Here is a 25,404-nt window from a genome sequence, read left to right on the forward strand (position 1 = left end):
TTATTTTGTTGAATTGTTTTTCTGTTCATAATTGAATCAAAATATAAGAGATCAACCTAATGCAACTCAATTCTCAATAAATAAAAACTGAAATAGTATACAGCTATGAAAAGGAAAACCAATGTAAAAATGAGTTACAAAGTAATGTTAAAATAATTTTGGATTCAATATTTTTGATAATTCATTGTTAAAAGTCGCTTCAAACCACTTTCAGGTATCCAAGTTCTTAAAAACTTCACTTTTACGTTGAAAATTTGTGCAGTTAAACTGTCTGCGCGAAAATTTGAAGTACACGTCTCAGTTTAGTTTTTAGTGGTGTTTCCGAACTAAAACAGATTTTCAAAATTCCGATGTACACGGTGTTTTTTTGAGAATTCAAACTATTCATAATTTTTTGTTAACCCGGACCTGGATTGCAAGGCGGTTATTACATGATACGTTTGGACCCTCAATTAGGAACATATTTGCCACATATGAAGAAAATATACCAGGAGGTTCGTTTGATATGGCCTCAGAAAGAAAAGGGCCAAATTCATAAAACACCCTGTATCTCGGCTACGAAGACAGTAAGAGCCAATAAATGGGATATCTCCAGAACCGCCTTGGTGCCACCTATGCACCTGTGAAGTATTTCCGTTTCCCAATGAAACACCCTGTATAATGAACAACCATTTATTTCTCTTCAAATATTGGTTTCCGTTTTTTTCTTCGATATCAAAATGAAATCTCTTATTAGAACAACCTTTATAACTGTTCAGTTATAACCGACTGGTGAAGATGTATCAGTTACTCAATTCAATTTTTTTTCGAACATCATGTCTTTCAAATACTAGTACATTTTATTGCCAACCCACTATAACGCGTTTCTAGAGATTTGCAGTATCTCGTTCATCAGTTGTTGTTAAATGTTACATACTTCATAGCGCATTGTATATACTACGAAGATCTGGATCCATATTTGATACCTCACTTTGACTTCAAATCGAAAAAAAGTAGTAAAAAAAGATGGAATAGGAATATAAAGTACAAGCGGGTCATAGAATGCCACCGCTCTGAATAATGAAGCTCTCGAATGATAATTCCTTGGAATATAAAATCAGTTTTGAAAATATAAGCCCTGCCAACATCCATGAAAATTTATATGATCTTGTCAGATTTTATTTTTTCCACATAATAAAAGATTTATTTGAATAATGAATATTCGACAATTCTCGAGAGGCAAATATCAAAAATGAACGTTATAATTAGCCTCGGAATCTAGATCCCCAGGATCCCCTGTATATCCACCATTAAAAATTGATAAGAATTTTGTGTGAATCTGAAAAAATTCAGAAGCGACAAGTCAAGATAAGGGATATCATTCCTAAAATTAATAAAATTTCATTTTCAGGCGAGGTCCAAACTTCCGAAGCAGCGCAGGAGAGTTTTACCGGTAGAACAACCGAGGAGGAAAAAAGCGGAGAACAATGTCAATAGAAGGATGAATGCAATAAAGCATCCTCCTTTGGCCTTCAAAGAGAACACTGGGGCTAATCGAATGGGTAAGGGATTTTTTTTCAATAATTAATTCTGATATTTGAGACCCTCAACTCCAGAAAAGTTTTATGATCTCTGAATATTAGCCCTACGATTTAAAAGAGAGAATTACTCAGTCATGAGAGGTCAACTAAGAATCGATCCTGCTACTTGAATATCGTTTCAGTTTTTTAATCTGCTCTTCATGAATATTTGACAACGCAAATGTTTGCGAGGAATGCCGCTCATAAGCGACTGAATAGAAAAAACGCTCGCTCTTCCAATCATTAACTATAAATCAAATATGCATTGCTCAGAGTATCAAATGACAATGAGAAATTGACATTTTGGTCAGGCCTTCTCGAGCCAAATAACATAGGTGCGCCCTCTCTCTAGGAATTGATTCATCAGTTAGGCTATCGAGCGATCTCTGCCCAATTCATACGCTCCCACACCATCGTGGAGAGGTGACTCTGAAAAAATTCGGAGATTCTTTATGAACCCACCGATGCCTCGCTAAAGAGTGACGCGAAGTCGGCAACGCCAGCTCTCAGGCATGCAGAGTCACTATATCATCTTTCTATGTGTGTAAAATTAACTTAATAATAATCGTATGTGCGTGAAGCAGCAAAGATATAAGAAGAAAGTGCACTAAATGAGTGGTGGATATGAATTGGAAATGCACCTTGTAAAATCGCCCATTATTTTAAGATTATTCCCCCCAAGGAAATTTGCACTTAAGGCATAACCTGTAATGTAAAAAAAATTATAAATACTATACAGGTCACAGCTTTCGTCGCACGTCAGCTACTCTTTTTTACTTGGTGCGACATAAGTTGAAACTAGTGGATCTCTCTAACAGGTAAATCCACTTAATCGGTAGATCTATCCGGCAAGTAGATCTGCCTAGCACACAGATTTATCTTGTCCAAAGGTCTACTCTGCCACCAGTTCAAATTTATCCACAAATTTAGCTTGCCGACAGATTTATTTGTATAATATTTCGTTGTTTAGCATGAAGAGTATAACAAATAATTTTGCTCACCATAGAAAAATTATTGGTATTCCTTATAGAGGTCATACCTATCGGGATCATGTGACGAATTTGAATGTGCTCTAGTTTAATGCATCAGTAACCTTCACTTCACACAGCCATATATTTCAATGCTAACTCAACAGTGCTGAAGAGAACTATAGGGTACTACTTCATCAGATTTTTGTGAATAGTTCCATACGAAGTTAATTTCTTGGAAACTGATGAACAGTATTCCAGTATATGACAAATCAAAAAAGAGAATAAATACCATTATACAGCTACCTTGGAGGAGAATTTATCCCTGCAACATGGTAGAAAAGCGTTTACTAAACATGCCTCATTTATCTGGTAAAAAATAATTGTAAACACTTACTACTTTCCACAGTTTTTAATAATTTACGACAATTGTTTCGCCGTCTAAGCGGCTTCATCAGGGTTACATTGCAAAGTGTTGAATTTTAAAATACAATTTCAGCTATATATACACAAAAATGAAAGTGCCTATGGAGCAATGAAATGTTAATTTATGGATACTTTGATGGGTCATCGGTCTTCTCGTTTCGGGGTACTATATTACTTTATTTATTGAAATTTGGAATTTAGAAATTTTTTTTTTTTTAAACTGTGGAAAGTAGTAAGTGTTTACAATTATTTTTTACCAAATCAATATGATTTTCCACCAAGTAAGGACTGAATCAATTAAATACTATGCCTCATTTATATTGACTTGAGTATATTACCGTATGAAGATGTTGCATGAAAAAAATGAACAATGCTTATAACTGTGCATTGTAAAATGACTAAGGGCCAGTTGCACCATTTGCCTAAACATTGATAAAATGATAATGATTAACAAAAATATCGTATTGACACAAGTCTAAATCAATAGTTAATTGGGAAAATGTGCTGTCAACGGAGGTAGATTTCTAGTTTTTAAGTGACTGATAGGAGAAAACTTGAGTTTTTTAACGCCAAGTATCACCTGAACGCATACAACGTGTAATGTTTCTGCTGACTTTCGATCAAATAGCCCCTGTTTTCATAAGGTTGTCATATAAACTGAAGAGCTCCCAGAAGAGTGACACTGGTCTATCACTATCTATCTGCGATGATAGCACGTTTTCTTTGAAGAGCGATTGATCAAAACTTCTTCCAGTGCGATATAGTTTTGGCTTTTCGTGAAGAAATATCTTTTTATATGTATATTCCGAATTTCATACCTTTGATATTCACAACAACGTACTTGAATTGATTGTTATTTTTGTTTACGATCGAATACTTTCAGGTTTTCAAGGTCCATCATTGCCGAGTATTGCTGTTCTTCATCACAATGGACCGTATAATGCCCATCCACATCAGGATACAGGTATTTATGGAATATAAAAAAATCTATACTTAATTATCCTAAATTCTTCCTTCATATGGAGAAACTTACAAGTTACATTATCATTGAATAACAGTTTCATAATTATTCAATATCAAATAATCACGATTTGTTGGAACTGTGAAATACTGGGCTAGCCGAGTAGGATATGATATCACAGCTGTGAACTGTGATCATGATCACGTTGTACGTTATAGGCGAGGAACTTTGAATACTTATGATTTGAAGATATCAGTGATTGAATCACACTAATGTCCGCCACTCACGAGGCGTTTTTTCGAGCGTTTGGAAGCAGGCGACCACGTAGCTTGCGTCTAAATGGTAGCTAGTCTGCCATCCCTTGCTGCCGTCGAAACCTGCCACTTGAGAGGTTGTTTTATTGAGTATCCGGGTCGGATTTCAGATGATCACACACAGCTGGCAATTTATCAGGTACCATCGGAACTATGTAGCGTACCAAATTCTTGTGCAAAATGAAAAAATTTTTGATAGGCTTCATCGAAATATTTAGGCAGACAAACTGTCGATGGAAAATGAAAAGTTCAGCATACGCAAACAGGAATATCAAAAATAAAGCCTATGGGGAACTAGTAGAATATTCCAAAGGAAAATTACCGAATGAAAGAGTAGATGTAAATTTCTATTTGGCCGATATCTTCAGTATAACAACTGATATTTTAGCTAATTTCATTTCAAATTAGCTGATAACATTTATAGTTTCCGACATATTTTTTGATACGACTTTCGGATTTTTCATTCGATACTTAACAGACTTAACAGATACTTACAGGCTAGGACAATCGAATAAGTAATATATATATATATATTCTTTTGAGAAAGAGCAATACAAAATATTAATTTCAAACAATCAAGCATATGTGTCGATGAATCTCAGTATTAGCAGAGGAAATGTAACGGGGCATCATACATTTCAACGTATGATACAAGAGAACAGATAAAAACCTCAGCAAAAACTCTGTCTCCCCGTATCGGTGTAGTGACTGGTTTGTGTAAACGTTTACAGAATAAGATGACATAATTTATATCGAAGGACTTCCTCTTCAACCAAAACAAAATTTCCTTTATCCTCTCTTTTCGGTTGACGACTCTATAATTTCCAATTGGATCCTAAAACAAAAAGAAAAGAAGCAGAAAGGAGTAATAAAAAAGTGTAACCGATACCAAAGGATTATTATTGAAAATAATAATCCAATTGGAAGGTTTGGATATTTACTTTCAGACTTTGTCTAGCATATGTCCAAAATTTGTTTCTTTTTATGAAGAGATCTTTCTTCCATGATATTTCCCATTCGATGGTAACGTTTCTAGTCAATCAGTATTTTTACTGATGTGAAAGCCTAATCGAACATTTTTTTTTGCAACAATGTGTACTCATATCTGTAATTTGAAAAAATGAGATTTGAAAGTTCGAACCAAATTACTCAAAATAATTTTATCATTACCAATTCGATTGTCCTAGCCTGTAATTTTCTGTTTACGTATCGAATGAAAAATCCGAAAGCCGTATCAAAAAATATGTCGGAAACTATAAATGTTATCAACTAATTTGAAATGAAATTAGCTAAAATATCAGTTGTTTTACTGAAGGGGTTTTCCAAAAAGAGCTGTCATTTTGATATTAAAGAAAACGAGTATATTTTAAGAGAAATTAATGAATGTTTATTTCAATGTAGAGGAAGATTTTTCAATAACGATGGAAAACGATATCGACCAAATAGAAATTTACATCTACTCTTCCATTCTGTAATTATCCTTTGGAATATTCTACTAGTTCCCCATAGGCTTTATTTTTGATATTCTTGTTTGCGTATGCTGAACTTTTCATTTTCCAGGTTGTCTGCCTAAATATTTCGATGAAACCTATCAAAAATTCTTTCATTTTGCACAAGAATTTGGTACGCTACGAAGTTCCGACGGTACCTGATAAATTGCAGCTGTCATCTGAAATCCGACCCAGATACTCAATAAAAGAACCTCTCGAGTGGCAGGTTTCGACGGCAGCAAGTGATGGCAGACTAGCTACCATTTCGACGCAAGCTACTTGGTCGCCTGCTTCCAAACGCTCGAAAAAACGCCTCGTGAGTGGCGGGCATTTGCATTAGCAGTCGATTCCCAACTGCTTGAAGCAGTCCGTGTACGGCCGCACTAAGTGCAATATCGCTCATCAATAGTCGCAAAAGAGATCTTCATGAGATGATTTCTTTTATGACACAATGCACTAATGAAATATGAAAATATGAAAACCCAGTTGACATCGCAAAGATTTTCTATTTGAACTTATCTCATATGTTATTCGAAGTAAAAAAAAATTGATTGCCATAAAAATTTAATTTTAAAATTAAAGCAATATTAATTTCACAGAAAATGGAATACTGGAGACCATAAATCCTCACCCCCTACATCGACCAGCGGCTGTCCAAGAAGCTGTAGACACCCTTCCTCTCCAACCCAAGTATCTCCCGTTATACCAGAGGGAATATCGGTCAGAACCACGAGAACTCTCCCCAGTCACCCACTACCAAACGGCTAGCATCCAAAGGAAGAGTCTGGACGTTTCCAAGTTCACCGAAGATGGCAGCTTGGTACCTAGAATGAGTCCAGACTGTAGAATTCCCTCAATACCTGCCATGGCTATTAGCAGCTCCACCGAAGTCCTGGTCAGCATAATAGAGAACCGCAGCAGGAAAAACTCCTATATTTCTGTCAATTCCAAGAGCAGCAACAGACTGAAGTCCCCAGATTGCGAATTCAAATCGCCAAGCACCGAGTTCACGAACTCGTCCATTCGATCAACTCCGGAAGAAATCGATGTTAATTGTATATTCAACGGAAAAAAAGAATCAAAGAATTGTGATACCAAAGTAGATTGTGTAGAGAATGATCTTGATAATTCAGAGGTTTAACATTTTTTCCTTCGATGTAATTTGTCCTACCTTTTTCTGTAATTAAATATATATGTTTTAAGTGGTGTTGATTTGTTCTCAGTTTTATTCCATCATTGAGAATGAGATTTTCCTAAAGGAGTTCGACAACATTATTGTTGAGGCCCTTATTCATTTCAGTTTTTTCTAAAGCTGAATCTATCAGTTTTTGGAAGACGATATTTTGTTGCTGCAATATCAATAGGCAACATTAAGATAACTTAATTTAGTATTTGTTCAATAAGAAAACTAATTTAAGGATTACAAAAGTTTCTATCAGTATCTTATAGAGAATATTTCCCTCCCGTCAAAAATTCTATGTATATGGAGAACAATTATCGAAAATTACAGCGATAATTGCATTGTAGGAAGCGAAACAGCACTGCGATAATTGTTCTGTTCATATATGCATAGTTTCTATGGATCTTACACAGTTCGAATCTATGGCAATTCCATTCTACATCAGTTTGACAAGTGATGTAATAGTTTATTAGGGAAATATTCCCCCGAATTACACTCGTGCATCAAAATGACCGGATAATTTCGCATTCCAGCGTGTTTTCTTTGAAAAACTGCATTCGGTCATTTTTATTTTTGGAGAAAGAGCCCGACACCGAAGGTGGAGAACTCATGCAGTTTTTATGAAACCACGCTGTCATGTAAAATTATCTGTAATTTTGATGCACTTGTGCCATTACTTATGAAAATTAATTATTAATCAATGTAACCATTGACCTTCTTAAAATAGTTACGATATCAATAAAAGGTTGCATAAAAAGTGATTGAATCCTGACATCATAATTTGATGTAAAACCATGTTTTATTGAGTTCCTCGATTATATACACATTTGAATTAAACCCTTGGAAAATTTGGCGGCACTACAGTGCCGCCGAATTTAGAGGTAATATACATATTAGCTCTAAATATATATATTAGCTCTAAATATACATATTACCTCTAAATGGAACGTGAAGCGCCATCTGTTTGACATACAGGTACCCGTTCCAGTTTTTCATTTTTGTGAGGAAGGGATCATTATGCGATACCGAAACTGTAGAAGGTATACTTCTTCCGTTAGATATCGCATAATGCAATATTATTTCATCCAGAATCTTTTTCTCTTCCTACAGGTTCGAAATTAGAAAATTCCATGTTGGAGAGGATCATTGTATATTTGAACGCTAATGGTAATGATTGCAACGCTTCATGAATTGGGTAAAAAAAACCTCGAAACTCCTTTGAAAGAACACTTGACAACATAACTGTACACATTGAAAAAGTCGATAATCATCTTGCTTTAGATGGCATACCAATAAATAATAGTGAATATAGTTAACTATAATTTTACATATTCGGACACATAGACTGAAATCTTTCTGAGAACTCTAATGATATTTTTCGAGTTATGTAAGTATTAAAGAGGGTTTGGTCCTATGTTCATGGTATTTGCTATAAATGCTATTTATTTTTATCAGGTTTAAACTATTGGGACAATTCTTTCTGAATTATCACTAAGTATAAAATCCCCTTTTGAAATTTCAAAAAGCTTTGAATTCTAAAATGTTTATTCTTTTCTTTTTCTCATTGATCATATTGTTTGAAATTGGTCATATCGACTTCGACACTTGAGTAAAATATTGCTTTGCTCCTCAGATAAGACAACAATATTTTTCCACCTTGGATCACTATTACAGAGAAAAGAATATTAGATGAATTTGTTATTTCTTCATCGTTTTTCAATGAAATCTCCCCAAAGCATTACATAGTAAAATTCAAAATTATCTTCATGTTTTAAATTTTATGAAAAAAGTTTCAAAGAATTCACATAAATACTCAGTAGGCTATTGGTATACAAAAAAACCTATACATGAACATCGCACTTGGCTGATGAAATAATTGATTTGAAAGTTAAGGAGAAAAACTTGTAGGTACCTTCTGTGCGTTATCACCCGAAGCTGGAAAACCTATAAATTACCCATCTTTTTCTCATTTTCAAGCGCTCGTTGTTCGTTGCTGTATGAATTTGTCACAATCTCTGTATTTCTCGAATTTCAGGCCACGTATAGCCTCAAACTATAAGGTTCTACTCACTGATGACGAATCCGTCCTGAAATTCGATTATGTATGTACGTCCATATCCATTTATGAGGCCTTAAATACAATAACTCTTGAGAGGAAATCCTAAAAACTTGAAATTTTCAACAAAGGAGAATAAATGATTAATGGGCAAAATCTGACTAATGATTCCAGAAATATGGTCGTTCGAAATTTTGTTTTTCTAATATATTAATGATCAACGAATTCGATTAGATGGAATTCTTCATTTGAAAAATCAATTTCAAGCGCATAATGCAAAATTTCGAAAATTATAGGAAAATATCGAAATAAAATGAATATTTCATTGACAACAGATCCGACCAAATTGATATTCGCTATATACATCTATATGAAATAACGTTATCAAGATTTGTAAAAAATTTTAAATTGTTCGCTCAATCCAAACAATCAAAGGTCAATTATATTGAAAAATCAGGAATATTGAAACAAAACCCAATATTTAACTGAAATTCCTAGCATATATGTATGTATATCAAACATCACCAGTAATATATGAAATTTAAGGAGCAGATCGAAAATAAGAATTTTATATTTTCATTTCAACGGATCAGACTAGGTTGATTCTGTTTTTAAGGCCATACTTATAAACATCTCATATAATTCTATATACAGTTTTGTGTCTTCCAACGGCGCATTATGCGCATATAGGAACTGCCATTCATAAACTCCTGATGCAATGTCCTTGCTTTCCTCTATGTTCTAGTCATTTATTTCATTTTCCTCCAATTATTTCCATTATATTTTCTCACCAAACTTACAATGATATATTACGTGACGAAGACCTGTATGCTTCAAGGTCATATTTCAATGTTTATTCATCAGGTGGATGATCACCTTAATAAAAAAACAGGTGTTGATGGATACATCCAGAAACAATTCAATGTGTATGTTTTTGTCAGTAGAAATCTTGTTCATAACACTTTTTGAATTGTAAGATTCAATCGTACATTCAATCTTACAATTCTAATTGGGAATTCAAACCCAGAAGTAATTCGAGCTCTCTTTTTATGCTGCCATCTGTTGGAGGGCGAACAACTCCAAAATATTGATCGTTTTGCAAGTTTACTTTATAAGTCTGAATCTCCTAGTGGTGAGAACTCTCAGAAACTCAGAGCATGTACGAGTCAGGAGAATTTATTGTGTTCTGTGTGAACTTTATTGCTCAAAATTTTTGTATACTATTTAATAGATATTGGAATATCTGTAAAGACCATTTAGTGCATTCTCTTACAAAAGAAGAAAAAGGTAACAGGACATTTACCGAGGAAAAGTATTATAATGTGGGAATTTTGATCAATGAATCAAACTAAAAATGGAAAGTTGCAAATACCATATTCAAAAATCTTGAAGCGAACAATATGTAGGTATCTTTTCGTGATGCTATTATGAATTACATCTAACAAAAAGAAATATCACGGATTACAGATCCCTATAAGGGTTACTGTTCTTCTTATCAAGAATTCTACTTTTAGTATGAGTTGGCTATACGTTATAAAAAAAGATGGCTGTAATTCACCTACAGAAAAAATTCCTGTATATTGAATGAAGAACATTTATATATTTCCTCAGAACGACTATTGTTCTTCCCTTTGTCTTTGCCTCCTCTCTTTTCAATTGGACTAATCATTGGATCAAGACAAAGTTAGGTATTATTAACTTCAATTCTTTTTATGAGAAATCAATTTATTTGAAATAATTCTAGTCGACGAAATTAAATGAATAACTGAATGATCAATATCTATCAAGTAGGTTTGCTGATGTTTTAATAAATTCGTTAATTAGAGAAGCTATTGCGAAAAGAAGGAAATGTCAAGTTAATAAAATTATTCTACCAAGTAACGTGCGTTCATTTAAATTCGTGGTCAAGAGTGATGTGGAGAAATTAGAATTGATTCTCTGTGTACAAGCGCTTACCTTAAACCATATCACTTACCTACATTTGTCAACATACTTCCTTTCATCAAGAACCCTTTTTTTATAACTTAGAGCTAAATCATTAAATTGAGAAAAACATTGATATTTTTGATGCACGAAAAAATTTTCATAAATAAATAAGATAGTTAATTACTTTTGAGCATCAATTGATAATTCCGAAATGAATCAAATTATGTTACGCTACTCCTATAGTTTCCCATTTACGTACCTCATGTTCTAGGCAAATTTCAAATCTGTGAACCAAATATGCTAAAAAGCTAAGCGCTACTTGTAATCTCAGAAAATCAACTCTTAATTCTACACAACACGAATTTAAATGAACGCTCGTTATAAATGAAGACTAACCACAGAAACATATGTTGTATATGTTGCTCTGGTCAAGTGTTTTTGTCCGTTACAGTGTTTGTTTGAGTGAAACAAGCTTGAAACTCCATATAAAAGTGCTCGAAAAGTTGTCTGTTGGAATATCCAAAAATGTACTCATAAAATATAGAATAAAAAAAAATCTAAGTAGTCTGAATAATTGTCTTAGAATATTTTGGGACATTTATGCCATCTATTCCATACAAAGAATAAGTTGTTGACCAATCTACAATACAAATCCGATAATTCTTGTCTTGGACAGGCGAATCCTTTCCTAGGCATCATAATCATCAATTTTACTCTATTATAAAGTTCTAGACTTTTTATATTGGAAGCTATTTTTTAAACTGATATCTGCCGTTCGGAACTCCGAAACCCGTAAGATTCTTGTTAAGTAATTCATCATTTTGCCTTGGTTGAGTAAATCAATAGACATTGTTCAGATTATTGAGAGTCTCAAAACTGGTATGAGAAGTTTCTTTAAAATACTCCAGATGTTTTTAAACCAGGAAAAATAAAAATTGTTGTTTCAGATCATATTTGTTGAAGGAAACGAGGACTTCCAATGGTTGCTGAACACCTTAAATCGATATTAATAAGGAAGAAGATGAAATTTCTAGTATTTGTTTATATCTCTTGTATGGATAATTAGTATATCTCTCGTATCTATAATGATTCACCACATCATCGAAGCGCCATAGGGCAAGGATATTCCGATCTGATTGAGCTACAGAGATACTACAAACAATGATTGAACAGATAAAACAGTTTTTTATCAAAAATCTCATGTAATTCCTGCAGGGTTTGACCATCCATCTGTGTAAAAGTTATGGAATTGTACCGGGTTTTTTACCATAATTTGACCCCCCTTTAACTTTGTTAATAAAAGAGGTACAAAAAAATGTAACATATTGATTGCAACTTCATTTTTTCAAATAGAACACCCTGTATATTTTTCTATTTTTGACTAGCTCTTTTTTTCCTGATTTCGAATATATAACATATGTTTGGTCTATCTCTCTTATTCTGGGTACCACAGAGTTTCAAATTTTAAGAATCACCTGGCATGCTCAGTCAACAGTTTTCAGGTGGTAGGCTGCGATAACTCAAAATGCCCTTTTTTGAGTTATCTCGTTGGCAACGATATGACATATAGTCAAATTGCCAACGAGATAACTCAAAAAAGGACATTTTGAGTTATCGCAGCCTACCACTTGAATACTGATTACTTAGCTGGCCAGGTCATTCCCAAAATTTGAAACTCTGTGGTGCTCAGAATAAGAGAGATAGACCAAATATATGTGATATATTTGAAATCAGGGGAAAAAGAACTAGTCAAAAATAGATAAATATACAGGGTGTTCCATTTGAAAAAATGAAGTTGCTATCAATATGTCGCCCACTCTGTATATATTTCGTTTTGTGAAATCATTTTAAAAAACATTTGTCGATTTCGTGAAACTTTTGTAAAAAACATTTTTCTGTACCTCTTTTAGTAACAAAGTTAAGGGGGGGTCAAATTATGCAGAAAAACCCGGACATCAATGGCCATTTAATTCCACTCAATACCAACATAATGAACTTCTGTGAGCTCGGGATATTTGCCGCTAAAGGGGCCCACAGACGAGCAACTTAGTTGCCAACCTAGTTGTCAACTAGGTTAGCAACCAAAAGTGGGTGAAAATAACGGTTGCCAAACAGGTTGTTTGCAGTTGACTCGCAGGAACTATTGGAAAAAGAAGAAAGATTTTTCATTATGTTCTTATAAAAAATATGAAAAAATACAAAAAAATATTAAGTCTGATTCATATTATAAAATGATATTGAGCCTTTCGGAATTTTTTTGAGGAAAAAAAATCAATAACCTTCTCATTTTCGATATTTATTTCTCTTCAGTCTCTGCTGAATTGTGGAGTTTTCTAAATATGTTTTTATGCATATAAGGATCCATCCACATGCACAAATCTAAATGAATTTGTTAACTCCACAGATGCTGCAACTTAGATGCTTACATTAGGTTCTGCCCATCGAATATCAAACCGATTTGATATCGCACCAACCTAGGAATATCAAAACACCAACCAGCCCACAGACGAGCAACTTAGTTGCCAAGGCTGGTTAATTCAAACTATCGTTGGTTTTTAGTTCAGTCGCTTCAATGCGTTGAAATTTGCAAGACGAGGATTTTATCGTCTGCCTATACCCTTTCGAATGAGAAAATGTGTGGATTGATGAGAGGTAGGAAATAAAGGCAAGAACGGTTCCTTGAAGGGAAGAGAAGTCACTTTAATGATCACAAAAGATAGCTCTGCTAGCTTGCATAAACTACTGAATATTTTCCAGAGAATAACTATATAATTCATAAATTTTAAATTAATGTTGATCGCGTCACCAAAACCCGAAGAAAATTCGAGAAGAATATCGGAACAAGAGAAACCGAATACTTAAGTGACAGCAAAAACGACCGAGTTGTAATAACGAAATAACAAATTTTAGCTTAACGCAAGAGATCGTGTTGATGTTGCTGTCGGAGCCATAAAAAGCAAGCAAAATTTTAAGAGAAACTAATATTTCAGTGATAATAGATCCGATTTTGAATCACATATGACTGGTCGAGAGTAGACGAATTGAATTGCGGTCCCTACGGTATTAAGTTGTAGTCCCGAAAAACTCAAAACTCCAACTTGTAAAATAAGGATATTATTCTTAATTTGAAAAGCTCAACTTATTGAATTAGTGAACATGGGCCTTACTCGTGAAAGCAAAGCTTATATTGAAGAAATCGTCAAACAAACTGTCGCAGAAGCTTTGGAATCGTACCTGGATGGAATAATGGATAAAATTCTGTCGAAGGTTAAATCAAGTTTTCAAAATGATTTCGACCAAATCAAGAAAACCTTGCACGAAACTCAAGAAAAACTGGATAAATTTCAACAGGAAAATAAGAAGTCCAATTTGATTGTTTTTGGTTTGAATGAAACGCCGAATGAAAACATAAGGGAAATACTTATCCACACATGTAAATATGTTGACTTTACTTCAGTAGTAAATGCAATCAGAATGTGTCATAGATTAGGAAGAAAACAATGGGAATCCACGTCCGATATTATTGAAATTCAAGAATGACGACTTTCGAAATGAATTTATTTTCTTACCTTATACAAATCTTGTATGTTCAGGGATAATATCGATTTTGAACCTGAAAATTCTAGCAGAATATAGATATGGACCTACCTTCTCAAAGTTCTCGTTTAGAGAGTTTTTCTTCGAGATTTGCTATATTTCAATAGTTTAAAATCCGGCGGAATTATACGAAAATTTTTGATGCTGAATTATCACAGCTATCTGGTGGATTTCACCAGAAATAGAGGCGATATATTAGGTGTTCTGCCAGACATCGTCTAATATTTCCTTCATTTCCACAGCGAACGCAAATCGATATCCAGTTACACGGGGATTGTGGATGCAGAGAACTAGTTCATCCTCTCGGTAAACATTGTGATAGACGTGATAGGCCCTGTCGTTGTACTCTGTGTCAACACCGTTCCAACGCGAAGATAGACAGTGGCGTTTACATAATCTTGAGCTTCAATCGGAGCTCTCTTCAAAGATAACACATAGTACAGTCTAACATATGGTCAAGTAACGACAGTTTGCCTTCATCTGGGAGTGAACTATGCATAAGTATATGAAGACTGTACTAAACTCGTTTATTTTTTTTTGTATTCTATCAGTTACTTCAACGGTCGCGAGGCTCAAAAGCTAAGCAAAAGCATTCCAGATGAATCCTGAGAGACCTGGTACTTTCCACGTGAAACTAAAGGGTTTTCCCAATAAGATTATAAGAAGTTTCATTTAGATCAATTCGAATTTCAATTTGATTTTGATCAAAAAAAATAGTATATTTCAAAAATGGATGTTTATTTCATTTTAAAAAAGAAGGTATTCCATTAACAATTGAAGACGATATCAACCAAATTGCCCCAAGGCGACATCTGCAGAATTATATCCTTTTCATGCAATTTTTCACGTCGCTCATTTGCTGCTATGTATCATCGAATATTTCCCTCCTGTCAAAAATTCTATGTATATGGAGAACAATTATCGAAAATTACAGCGATAATTGCATTGTAGGAAGCGAAACAGCCCTGCGATAATTGCACTGTTCATAAATGCATAGTTTCTATGCATCTTACACAAATCGAATCTATGGCAATTCCATTCTACATTTGTTTGACAAGTAATGTAACAATTTATTCGGGAAATATTCCCCTGAATTACACTCGTACATCAAAATGACCGGATAATTTCGCATTCCAGCGTGTTTTCTTTGGAAAACTGCATTCGGCCAATTTCATTTTTCATTTTCATTTTCAAATGAAAATGAACTCATGCATTTTTTATGACAACACGCTGTCATTCGAAATTATCGGTAATTTTGATGCACTTGTGCAATTACTTATGATAACTACTTCACGAATTGCATCAATAGTGTCTTGAACAGTTCATGGATGATTCGCATAGTCTGTATTTTTCACGTGGCCCCAAAAAAAGTCTTATTGTAAATAAATGTCGTCTCTCTCAACATCCTTCAATTCGGACCAATAAAAATCAACAAGCACATCATTGCGTTCACCGGCCTTATTTCCGAATAAGTAAGGCCAAGTCAAATCATTAGCCCAAAAACTGCACCAATAAAGTTTTTATTGCACTCATATGTCATTCTACTTCAACGTGCTGTCATCATGACAAACATAAACGTTCAAACCCACTACATATTTATCAGATATGCTGTGAGATTGGCAATACGTTTTAAACAGTTACATATTTTATATTTTTTTGTATTAATGTTAGCAGCCAGAGATAAACAAACCATGCCGAGAATAACTCCTTTATCAAAACTGATCCGATTTGTAACCGTCTAACTCCATAGAGCAAACTGTCTGTACTATGACCACATCATGATAACATACGCGCTCACGGCTACTATGATTTTGATTTTTATATTGCAACATGCTTATTGCATGAACGTAGCAAGAATGTTGTATGCAACTCGTGCAAAAATTGTTTATTGCACTCGATGTGAAATTGACATTACGTCGTCATTTTTTGCACTTGTTGCATAAATAACTATTATTGACGTAGTCTCCGAAGTGAAAATAGGCCTCATCACTGAAGATGATTTTCCGATGAAAATCAGGGTGGGTCATTTTGATGCATTTCAAGGACCCAATCAACGAAGATACGAAATTCCTGGTCTTCGACCGGGTTGAGTTCATGTGTTAACTGAACTTCAAGAGCCTCAAGACCGAAGTCTTTATGCAAAATAATAATAGTGTAATGGAAACGACAACCCCGGGTTTTCGGCAGCACAACAGGTTACAGCTGCAATATTCTCATTTTCTCTTGAGCAACCCACATCTCACATCATCACGTCACTTGACTTGTCCCAAAAATTCAAATTTTCCCACTAGCTTTACTATTGTCGGCCGAGAGGTTGCCTCACGTTGAATCAAAAGTGCTTTAGTTTAGCAAACTATAACTGCAGAATTTTCACCATTTTTGTGGTTCGTGTATCGTTTCATTTTTAGTATTGACGTAGTTTTTACTCTTCAAAATCCAAAAGATGACAACTTCGAAAGTGGCACCTATTGTTTGATATTAATGATATCCTTCCTTCGGAATTATTTTATTAAAGCAGAAGTTTTTTTTTTTTTTATTGAATAATTCTTATTTTCTTACAGATGTTCACCGTAGCAAACAATCGCAACAGTTGGTGTGAATCTCAGTTAACTTGAAACATTGCTGAATTCTGAGTTTTTTGGGAAAGAAACGAAAATAACAGATGAATATTAGCGTAAAGAATAAATTTGCGTTCGAGAAGTGTTTTGAATAAGAAAAATACGCTTTTTTCACCAATTACATTATTTTCTAAGGTTATCACATAAAAACACATTTTACATATTTATTGCACTTTTAAAATCAGAAGTTCTAGTATTATCGCATATGAATATTTATTTCAAATGAATTTCTATTTCAATCTGGCTACATCAAATATTCATAGATTGATATGCGTAGTGTGATTTAAAATTATTCAATTCTTTTAAAAACACAACCAAAATATCCTCCGAAATTTGTTTTTTGTAGCTTCTGCAGGAAACTGATTTCTTTTCCTTCATTTCACTTTCAGCAATATTAGGTTGAGAAGAATTTGATCCGTAATTTGAATTAAGAGCAACACATTTTTTCTCCGACGGAATAATCATCATTCTCCAACTTCTATTATTTCACGCCCTCTTCAAAAAAAAATTTTTTTTTCATCTGATTTTTGATATTCTCCTTTCATGAATGACCGCTGAAGGCACGGTAGCTACATGATATGGATCTGCTCAGGAGAAATTACAACCACATGTTATCAAACAGATAGCAGAAAAAACTAATTTTGATGAGAATCTTGTAGATTTTGAATGAGAGTTTCAAGAACTCATATTGTGGTGTAGATGACAGAATAATCAAAAATTTTGAGAAATATGAGATAGAAAAACAGAAATGACTTTTTCCAACTGTGACTATTAATTTGCAGTTAGACTTCAATGAATTACATATCTATTCTAGGATCTATGTTGTGAAATATTTAGATCTTGTCCTTTTCAGTGATGTTGAAAATGTAATTGACTGTGATATATTTAGATGATATCTTTGATGTATTTAGTGGTATCCGGATCTATGTTCTCCTTCATGACTATGACATATTTACAATTGTCGTAGATTATCGCTTTTTGTAGTAATAAGTTTTTGAATGAACATTGTTGTATTTAATTGATTTTAAATTGAATTCATTATTTTGAGTTCAGTTCACCAACCGATAATATTGTTTATACCCCTTTTATTGTAAATATGTTTTCTTGTAGTGCAGGTCTGAGGATGTGGAGCTATTAGCTTCACCATCAAATAAACTACTCGTATTAGGATGGTTTTGTGTTTTATTAGAATATACATATTTTATGATGAAAGCACGACGCACCTGTTTTATTTCTTACTCTTGCAGAAGAATTATCTTTTCATCTTAGTAACAATCATTAGACCGGAGAAGAAATAAAAAAGAAACCAACAAAAAAAATTATCTGCAACACAATGACAATGAAGTCAGATGTTATTATTTTTATGTCACGGTCCGTTACAACACCCGAAGACACATTGAATTTAAGGCCGTAATTCCTGTTACTCCAACCCTCATCTGCAATAACAGTTATGGAGGGCGTTCCATCGGAACTAACTTTTGCTTTTTTCCAATGCCAATTTTTTCTTCTCATCCCCCGGCTAGTTTCATGTTAGTTAACTGTTTCTCTTCTCCAATCTGACACATTGATTATGTTTTCCAATTCTTTTCATTGCATTGAAGAAAGAATAGAGAAATATGCCTAAAAAAAATGTTCATTTATCATTCATATTTGTTTCTCTTTAAATTAAGATGTTATGAATGTAGGATCCAGTCTATTGTTCCCTGTAAATAATTGAGATGGTCAACCGGATGCTTAGTCTCTTCAAGTGCCAAGGGCATGACAAATTCAATGAGTTTACAGGGAACGAATGGTTATTGTACATAATGCACAAAGGATGTGATTCTTCGGGGTGTCGAAGAAATGTGTCAGGTCGGTGGTAAAACTTAAGAGATTTATTGGGGGGTTGATAAGGTTCGAAGACAATACGGTCATGCCACATGTGTTTTATCTTTTTTCTCAGGCTCTAGTCCTTCTAGAATATTCGGTTTCCAGGAATCCGCGAAGATCTTTGGGGGCGGTAAGGCAAAAGATTTCATTGGACTAGGAGATGGTACTTTCCCCTAAAGGTGTGGCCAAAACGAAAAGAAGGGATATTCGAGACAGACAGGGTAGTTCCAATCGGCAGAGAACACAGTTGAAATTAAGACGAAGACGGGGACAGTTAAGATTAAACCAAAGATGTGTACAGACGACACAGTTTAACTCAAATCAAAGACGAGACAAGTTCGGTCGGTCAACTTAAGACGTAAGACGAAAAGACGGTTCGCGGACTAGATTAAGACGAGTCGCGAACAAGTTAAAGACGAGACGACCGAAAACTTGAAGTACGACGAAAACGTTTCGAGTAATCAATTAAACGAGAGTTGAAGACGAAATTCAGTACCGTATACCGTATAGTAGTGAGAAACTTGTTATTAGGACGTTATTGGGATCTTCTCAATACTGAGTTTTCCTTGTATAATTGTGGCTTTGTAAATAGATGTAAGTAATTCAAAAGAGTTTCATTATTACAAATCCAACAAAGTCACGGAGAAAAAGACGAAAGGCCAGGTAATCGAATCATACCTCTAGACGATCGATTAACCAAGCCTACATGAATAGGTCTGACAAATTATTCGAAATATATCAATTGTGCTGTTCATACAATTCATGAAGTCCTTCCTTCATCAATGCAGCCGTTTTACGATTATATGTTTTGTTGTGTCATGAAAGATATATCCATGGTTGAGAATGATTCCTCACATTAATTTGTTGTGTACTGGTTTATACACAGAAACTTAGAAAAAAAAACTGTCACATATTCGATAGAAAAAGGCCGAAAAGATTTTCGAAAGGCAAGTCAACATCCAAATGATTAACTTAAAAAAATATTTGACAACAACAAAGGTCTGCATTGGCCCTCATTAATCCCACGATATTCTGCCTGAATTCTTTAATAATAATAATAATAATAACAATATTTACGATAACGCAACACTGTGTGTAATGCACAGAATGTCAAATGTACAACAACAAGAGAACTCAATTCAATGTGAAAAATAAAAAAGATGAAGCCCCCAAGATTAACACACCAGAAAGTCTCAATACCTTAGCTTTTTTGAATCTATTAAATATTGAAATTTAATTGAAATCAATGTATATATGTATTTTTTTCTACAATGAATCAATAATGTGTTATATTATACTTCTAACAGATCCAACACTGCCCATCACCTAATTGTTGATGTGGCAAACTAATAAAAAAAATTGTTGGGGGCTACCATATGATTAGAATGCCATCATCTCATTTAACAACCCAGAGATCAACAACAAGAACTTCTATATCTGAAATGAGTTTTAATCCTATTTAGGCTATTTCTGTTTCATCTCTTTTTCGAAATTAAGGCCGGTTTTATTGATATTGATTCGTTTTCATTTGAAGAACATGTAAAGTTCTTTGTTCTGATCAAAAGAACTGGAAAATTTGTACTTTGTTTTCAACAACATGAAATGTTGTAAGACATAGTAATAGGAAAAAAATTCAATGATTATCTATAGAATTCAGTTATTCTAAATTTGAAAAAAAAAATTGAATAATTATAACTTCGGAACTGAAGGAACTAGAAAAATTCCGGTAAACATTTTATCATTTGTTCATTACATACTGTTAAGAAGAAATGCTTTTTTACGCTTTCAAAACTAATGAATGCTGTTTCGAGTTATTTAATGCCGTATGTTGGTACCAAAAAGATCTGGACGGGGATAAACAAATCTTGTTCTTTCTATTTTTTTAATTCTATAATTCCAAGAAGTGAACTATGGATATTCTACGGAGAGTTCAGATTTTATTTTCTCCAAAAGCCACAGGTAAATAATTGTCTACTAGACCAAATGGCGAATGCGCTGGTTTCAGATTTCATCAAATTTATTCTGTTTATTCATTTTTCATATTGGCCTGATAAAATGCCAAAGGTCATTTAGCGAGAAGAACGAACAGATCGCTTTATCATTTCGTCACGATGACAGCTTTTATTCTGTTGTGCCGTCGGTCCGTAAACATAGAACCGAACGGAGAAAAAAAGAAATTTTCAGGGAAGCTTCAGATCTTGAATGCCGGGGTCGTTAATGAGAGAAATCCGACTTGGTTTTGTTCAAAATTTTTTGTTAGTGTGTTCATTTCATAAATAGAAATTCAATCGAAATGAAATAGTTCATTTATGTAGTTGCGAAATTATCATTTCAAGCAGTATGCCAATGTTGGGGTTTACGTCTCAACTTTACCTTGGGTTCTAAGATAGTGGACTTTTGAGGACTCAAGGGTTCTGACTAAAAGGCGGAATCATGTGTTGATGATCGTTTATCTCTAATACCAACAAGTATATATAACCTAATTCTAGTGACGTCATGACCAACATAAATATGATGACAATCGATTTATTAAGGCAATATTAATTCTACAGTTCAACGGCAATATGAAGCTGGCTAGGTATGTCTCTGGTCAATGTACTTCGAAACGGAAATGGAAATGCTGATTCTATAAACAATTTGAAGACACACATCCTTCAATCTAATCTTGATTAAGAAATATGAAATACTTTCAGAAATTATTGTATGCGAATATTATGAGAAAATTATGATATGATTAAAGATTTTCCGTATGTTTCGTACAGCCATATTTCATATTGGTCGCGTTACTGGAGTCAGAGAATAGAAATGAAGAATACAAAAAAACCTCGTTATTTCAGAGAAAAAAGATTCAAGTGAGTTGAGATTCTGCGATCAGATCAGTAGATAGTATTAGTTTTAAACTACAAAACTTCTTGTTGATTGCCTCATCAAACCCTTTAAAATTCTAGCACAATCTTAATATATATATTTCTTGTGTGCGTGTGTATGTGACTGAACTCCTCCTAAACGACTGGACCAATTTTGATGAAATTTTTTGTGTGTGTTCGTGGAGATTCGAGAATGGTTTAGATTTACAGTTTGGTCTACTGGAAAATGTTTTTTCAATTAATTTCTTATTTATAAGGAGTTGTTGATTTTGGAATGTCAAACGATGACATTTTGTGGCTTAGACATAGAAAATCCGTGTTTTTCTCACGGCCAATTGTACGTTGCGTGTTCCAGAGTTGGAAAACCATCGAGTTTGTTTGTTTATACTCCTCATGGACTAACTAAAAATATTGTACATCCAATGGCATTACGATAAATTAAGTTTTTGTAAATTAAAAAAAAATAAATATATATGTTATAAAATTTTTTGAGTGCAAGCTTTTTCACCTTTCATTAAAATGAGTTTAAAGTTTTCATTTACGATGCTGTTATTTATTTAACAAAGTAATAACTTTTCAATAATAATTTTCATCAAAGCGGTCCAGATTGTTTCAGCTCATTAAAAAAAGTATGAAATTAAAGACGTGTGTACAGGACAACGTCTGTCGGGTCCGCTAGTATCGATATGAAATTTGACATTTAGGAGTAGGTAACAATCTTAAGCTTGGTATCAAATAGGGATATGCAGAAGTACAGTGAATGGTTGAATTCGAATAAACTTGTCATCAATGAAGAAAAAACTGTATACATCCAGTTTAAGAATAAAACAAACAGCACCAACATCCATCCACATCTGTTTATTAATGGTAAGAAACTTACACAAGTAAAAAAAACTAAATACTTGGGATTGATCATAGAAGAGTCATTGAAATGGAATGCACATGTGGACAGGATCATAGACAAACTTTCGCCATTGGTGTCGAAGCTTTATCATTTACAGCCATACCTTGACGAGAGGACAAGTAAAAATATATATTATGCCTATTTTCATTCAGTGCTCAGCTATTTATCGGTAATATGGTCAAACTCGTCAAAATTTAATCTAAAAAGATTACAGAGATTACAAAATAAAATAATAAAAAGACTTCACCACCTTCCCTATGAATATCCAACTAAAGAATTATATAAAAATTATCAATACATGAAGCTGGACAAACTGATCAAATTACAACAGTGCAAACTCATATATAAGCTAGAAAACAATCATATAAAGAGTCAAAGTGTATTGAAGAAAGTCCAAAATATGACCAACCGAGAAACAAGGCAAAACAATTCATACTACTTATATAGAGCAAATACTGAAAGTCGAAGGAGGGGTCCCATATATGCCAGCTTGACAACTTTTAATAGCATGCCAGGTCATATCAAGAATTCATTAAAGTCTACATTGAATAATTTCAAAAACTTAGTTATAAGTCAACTATAATAACAACATAATTGTTGAATGATAGTTGTATTACAATAAATAAATAAAAAAAAATAAGTAAAAAAAAAAAAATAAATAAATAAAAAAAAAAAAATTTCATGATGATAACTGTCGTATTCTGAAAATCTCATGGGTGGATCACATCACTAATTAGTTTCTCAGAAGATTGACCAAGGAGAAGGAGATCTTCTACCAGGTGCAAGAACGGAAACTTGAATAGAAAGATAGATAGATGTTTATTTAGATTCAAATCAACATAAACAAGTCACAGAAATAACTACTTATAATAATTTTTTGTACGTGACGACAAATAAAATACTTGAATACGTGTTATGAGAAATCCGGAGAAGTATCAACTTTTTTAACTTATCCACCAAGGAAAAAATCATAGAAAAGAAGCGTTGGACGATGAAGAATAGCACTTGATATGATCCGTGGTGTCATCATGTTACCCAACATTCAAAAAGGGTAGGTACCAAAAGAAGAAGAATATTCAGTTCTTGAGCGCTCAAAAACTCCTGATGCCAAATCAGTATTCTTTAAGTTGGTCAGTATGATTTGAAAAAGTTGAATTAGTTTGTACCAACTGTTTGTGAAAAACTGTTAGAGAATCCATGAACGAAAAAATCGAAACTATCGTATTTCATCTTCATGAAAATTATCTCAATCTTCATTATCTGAAAAATAAGATTTGCAAACGTGCTACATTAACGTTTTTTTTTAATCTCTGCTTGAGAAGATTTTTATATAACTTGTCCCATGTTCGTGGGCTTCTGGAAAAATTTGTAATATTTTTGCTCAGTTTCTTCAGATTTTATAGGAGAACTCTATGAAAGTCAACAGATAACTATTTGCACTAATGATACACATCCCAATATCTTTATTCTAGTGAAAACTTAATTCTGGATTCCATTTAAGCTTTTCCTCCTTCATTGTTTATTGTTGATTCAATTACGTTATTCATTTGGATCCCATCGTGATTATTCATCGCAAAAAGCCATATCGATTAAAAACAATTAATTACCGGAATACAATATCGGAATAACTCGCAAAGGACAATCAAAGCGTCCTTCCTCAACTTCACGCAACTCAAGAGAGATCCTGAAAATCGAAAAGGACAGAAACAGCGCAGAACTGCCGCCCCTCTTCAGTACATACCGATCCTTCAGCGGTTGAGGCCACGCACCATTTTCTGTTGGCGTTTCGTCTCGAAACCACAGAACATTTCGGATTTTCTGCAACCGACCACGGTTTCAAATCGAAGCATAGAAAAAAAATATTTTTTCTGAAAGAACTTGAACTTTTGAATTCCAATCAGAAGAACGTGACCGTTTCATTCGAGAAATAATCGATATGGTATTTTTCTTCGTGTGAAATAAAAAACTTGGTGTTGTGACGTGTTCCGGAAAATGTTGATGTTCGGAAAATGAAATATCAGAGACGTTCGGAAAGGCACAACACGAAAAAGCGAAAGGTAGGTTGATCCCTTAAGAACGAACTAGCCAGTTAACAATCCGGCTCACATGCACAATTTTTCATTTACCCTCCGTTTAACCTGCGTGAGTTCGTTTGAACTCACCTGTTATTCCTCCGTTGTTAAGGATTTTATGTTGGGTGAATTGATATTGATTTTCAGTTTGTCATAACCGTTCTTCGGGGTTCTTTCTTCGAATACGGCAGTCTTTCGGTTCATTGGGACTCACAGATTTCCTAATTCGGATCAGATACTGGTTACACCCACCTTACATCAATTTCTTACTTTTCACTTTAGAGGTTCACAATGACTTCCTTTAATCTTTAGGTTTTTATATTAAAAAGGTACCTTAATGTGTTCATTTTATGATTCATCAATTTGAAATTTGCAAACTAATGAAAAATATCAAAGTCCATTTAAAGCGTTTTTCGATTTATTTCAAAATCTTCGGTTGTCTTCCATGTATAGTTTTTAAGATATGTTGGAAAATGTTAGCTTTCAACTAATACGTTTTTATTATGTGTTGTGCTCTTTTGAGTGCACATCAGTAGCATAATTAAGAAGACAACACTTTTTCAGACTGCTATTAATCAATTCGTGGAGACAAAAGAG

At 33.7% G+C, this 25,404-nt stretch overlaps 2 protein-coding genes across 7 annotated transcripts in view; both read left to right on the forward strand.

Annotated features, from left to right (window-relative positions):
- The window catches only part of LOC123682785 (potassium voltage-gated channel protein Shaw-like), a 403,607-nt gene extending 396,682 nt beyond the window's left edge, over positions 1-6,925 (forward strand). For all 4 annotated transcript variants that reach the window (XM_045621566.1, XM_045621567.1, XM_045621569.1 and 1 more), the window contains 3 exons: positions 1,391-1,541; positions 3,837-3,917; positions 6,318-6,925. In XM_045621566.1, coding sequence (XP_045477522.1) covers positions 1,391-1,541; positions 3,837-3,917; positions 6,318-6,859 — 774 coding nt within the window. In that variant the 3' untranslated portion in view covers positions 6,860-6,925. The remainder of the gene's footprint in view (positions 1-1,390; positions 1,542-3,836; positions 3,918-6,317) is intronic.
- A 17,546-nt stretch (positions 6,926-24,471) lies between these two features.
- Positions 24,472-25,404, forward strand: part of LOC123682870 (potassium voltage-gated channel protein Shaw) — a 300,148-nt gene continuing 299,215 nt past the window's right edge. For 2 of the 3 annotated variants that reach the window (XM_045621678.1, XM_045621677.1), the window contains exon 1: positions 24,472-24,792. The gene's annotated coding sequence lies outside the window, so the exon portion shown is untranslated. The remainder of the gene's footprint in view (positions 24,793-25,404) is intronic. The other variant, XM_045621676.1, reaches the window with a different exon arrangement.

The sequence above is a fragment of the Harmonia axyridis genome, chromosome 6, assembly GCF_914767665.1.
Source record: "Harmonia axyridis chromosome 6, icHarAxyr1.1, whole genome shotgun sequence".
Taxonomy (NCBI): domain Eukaryota; kingdom Metazoa; phylum Arthropoda; class Insecta; order Coleoptera; family Coccinellidae; genus Harmonia; species Harmonia axyridis.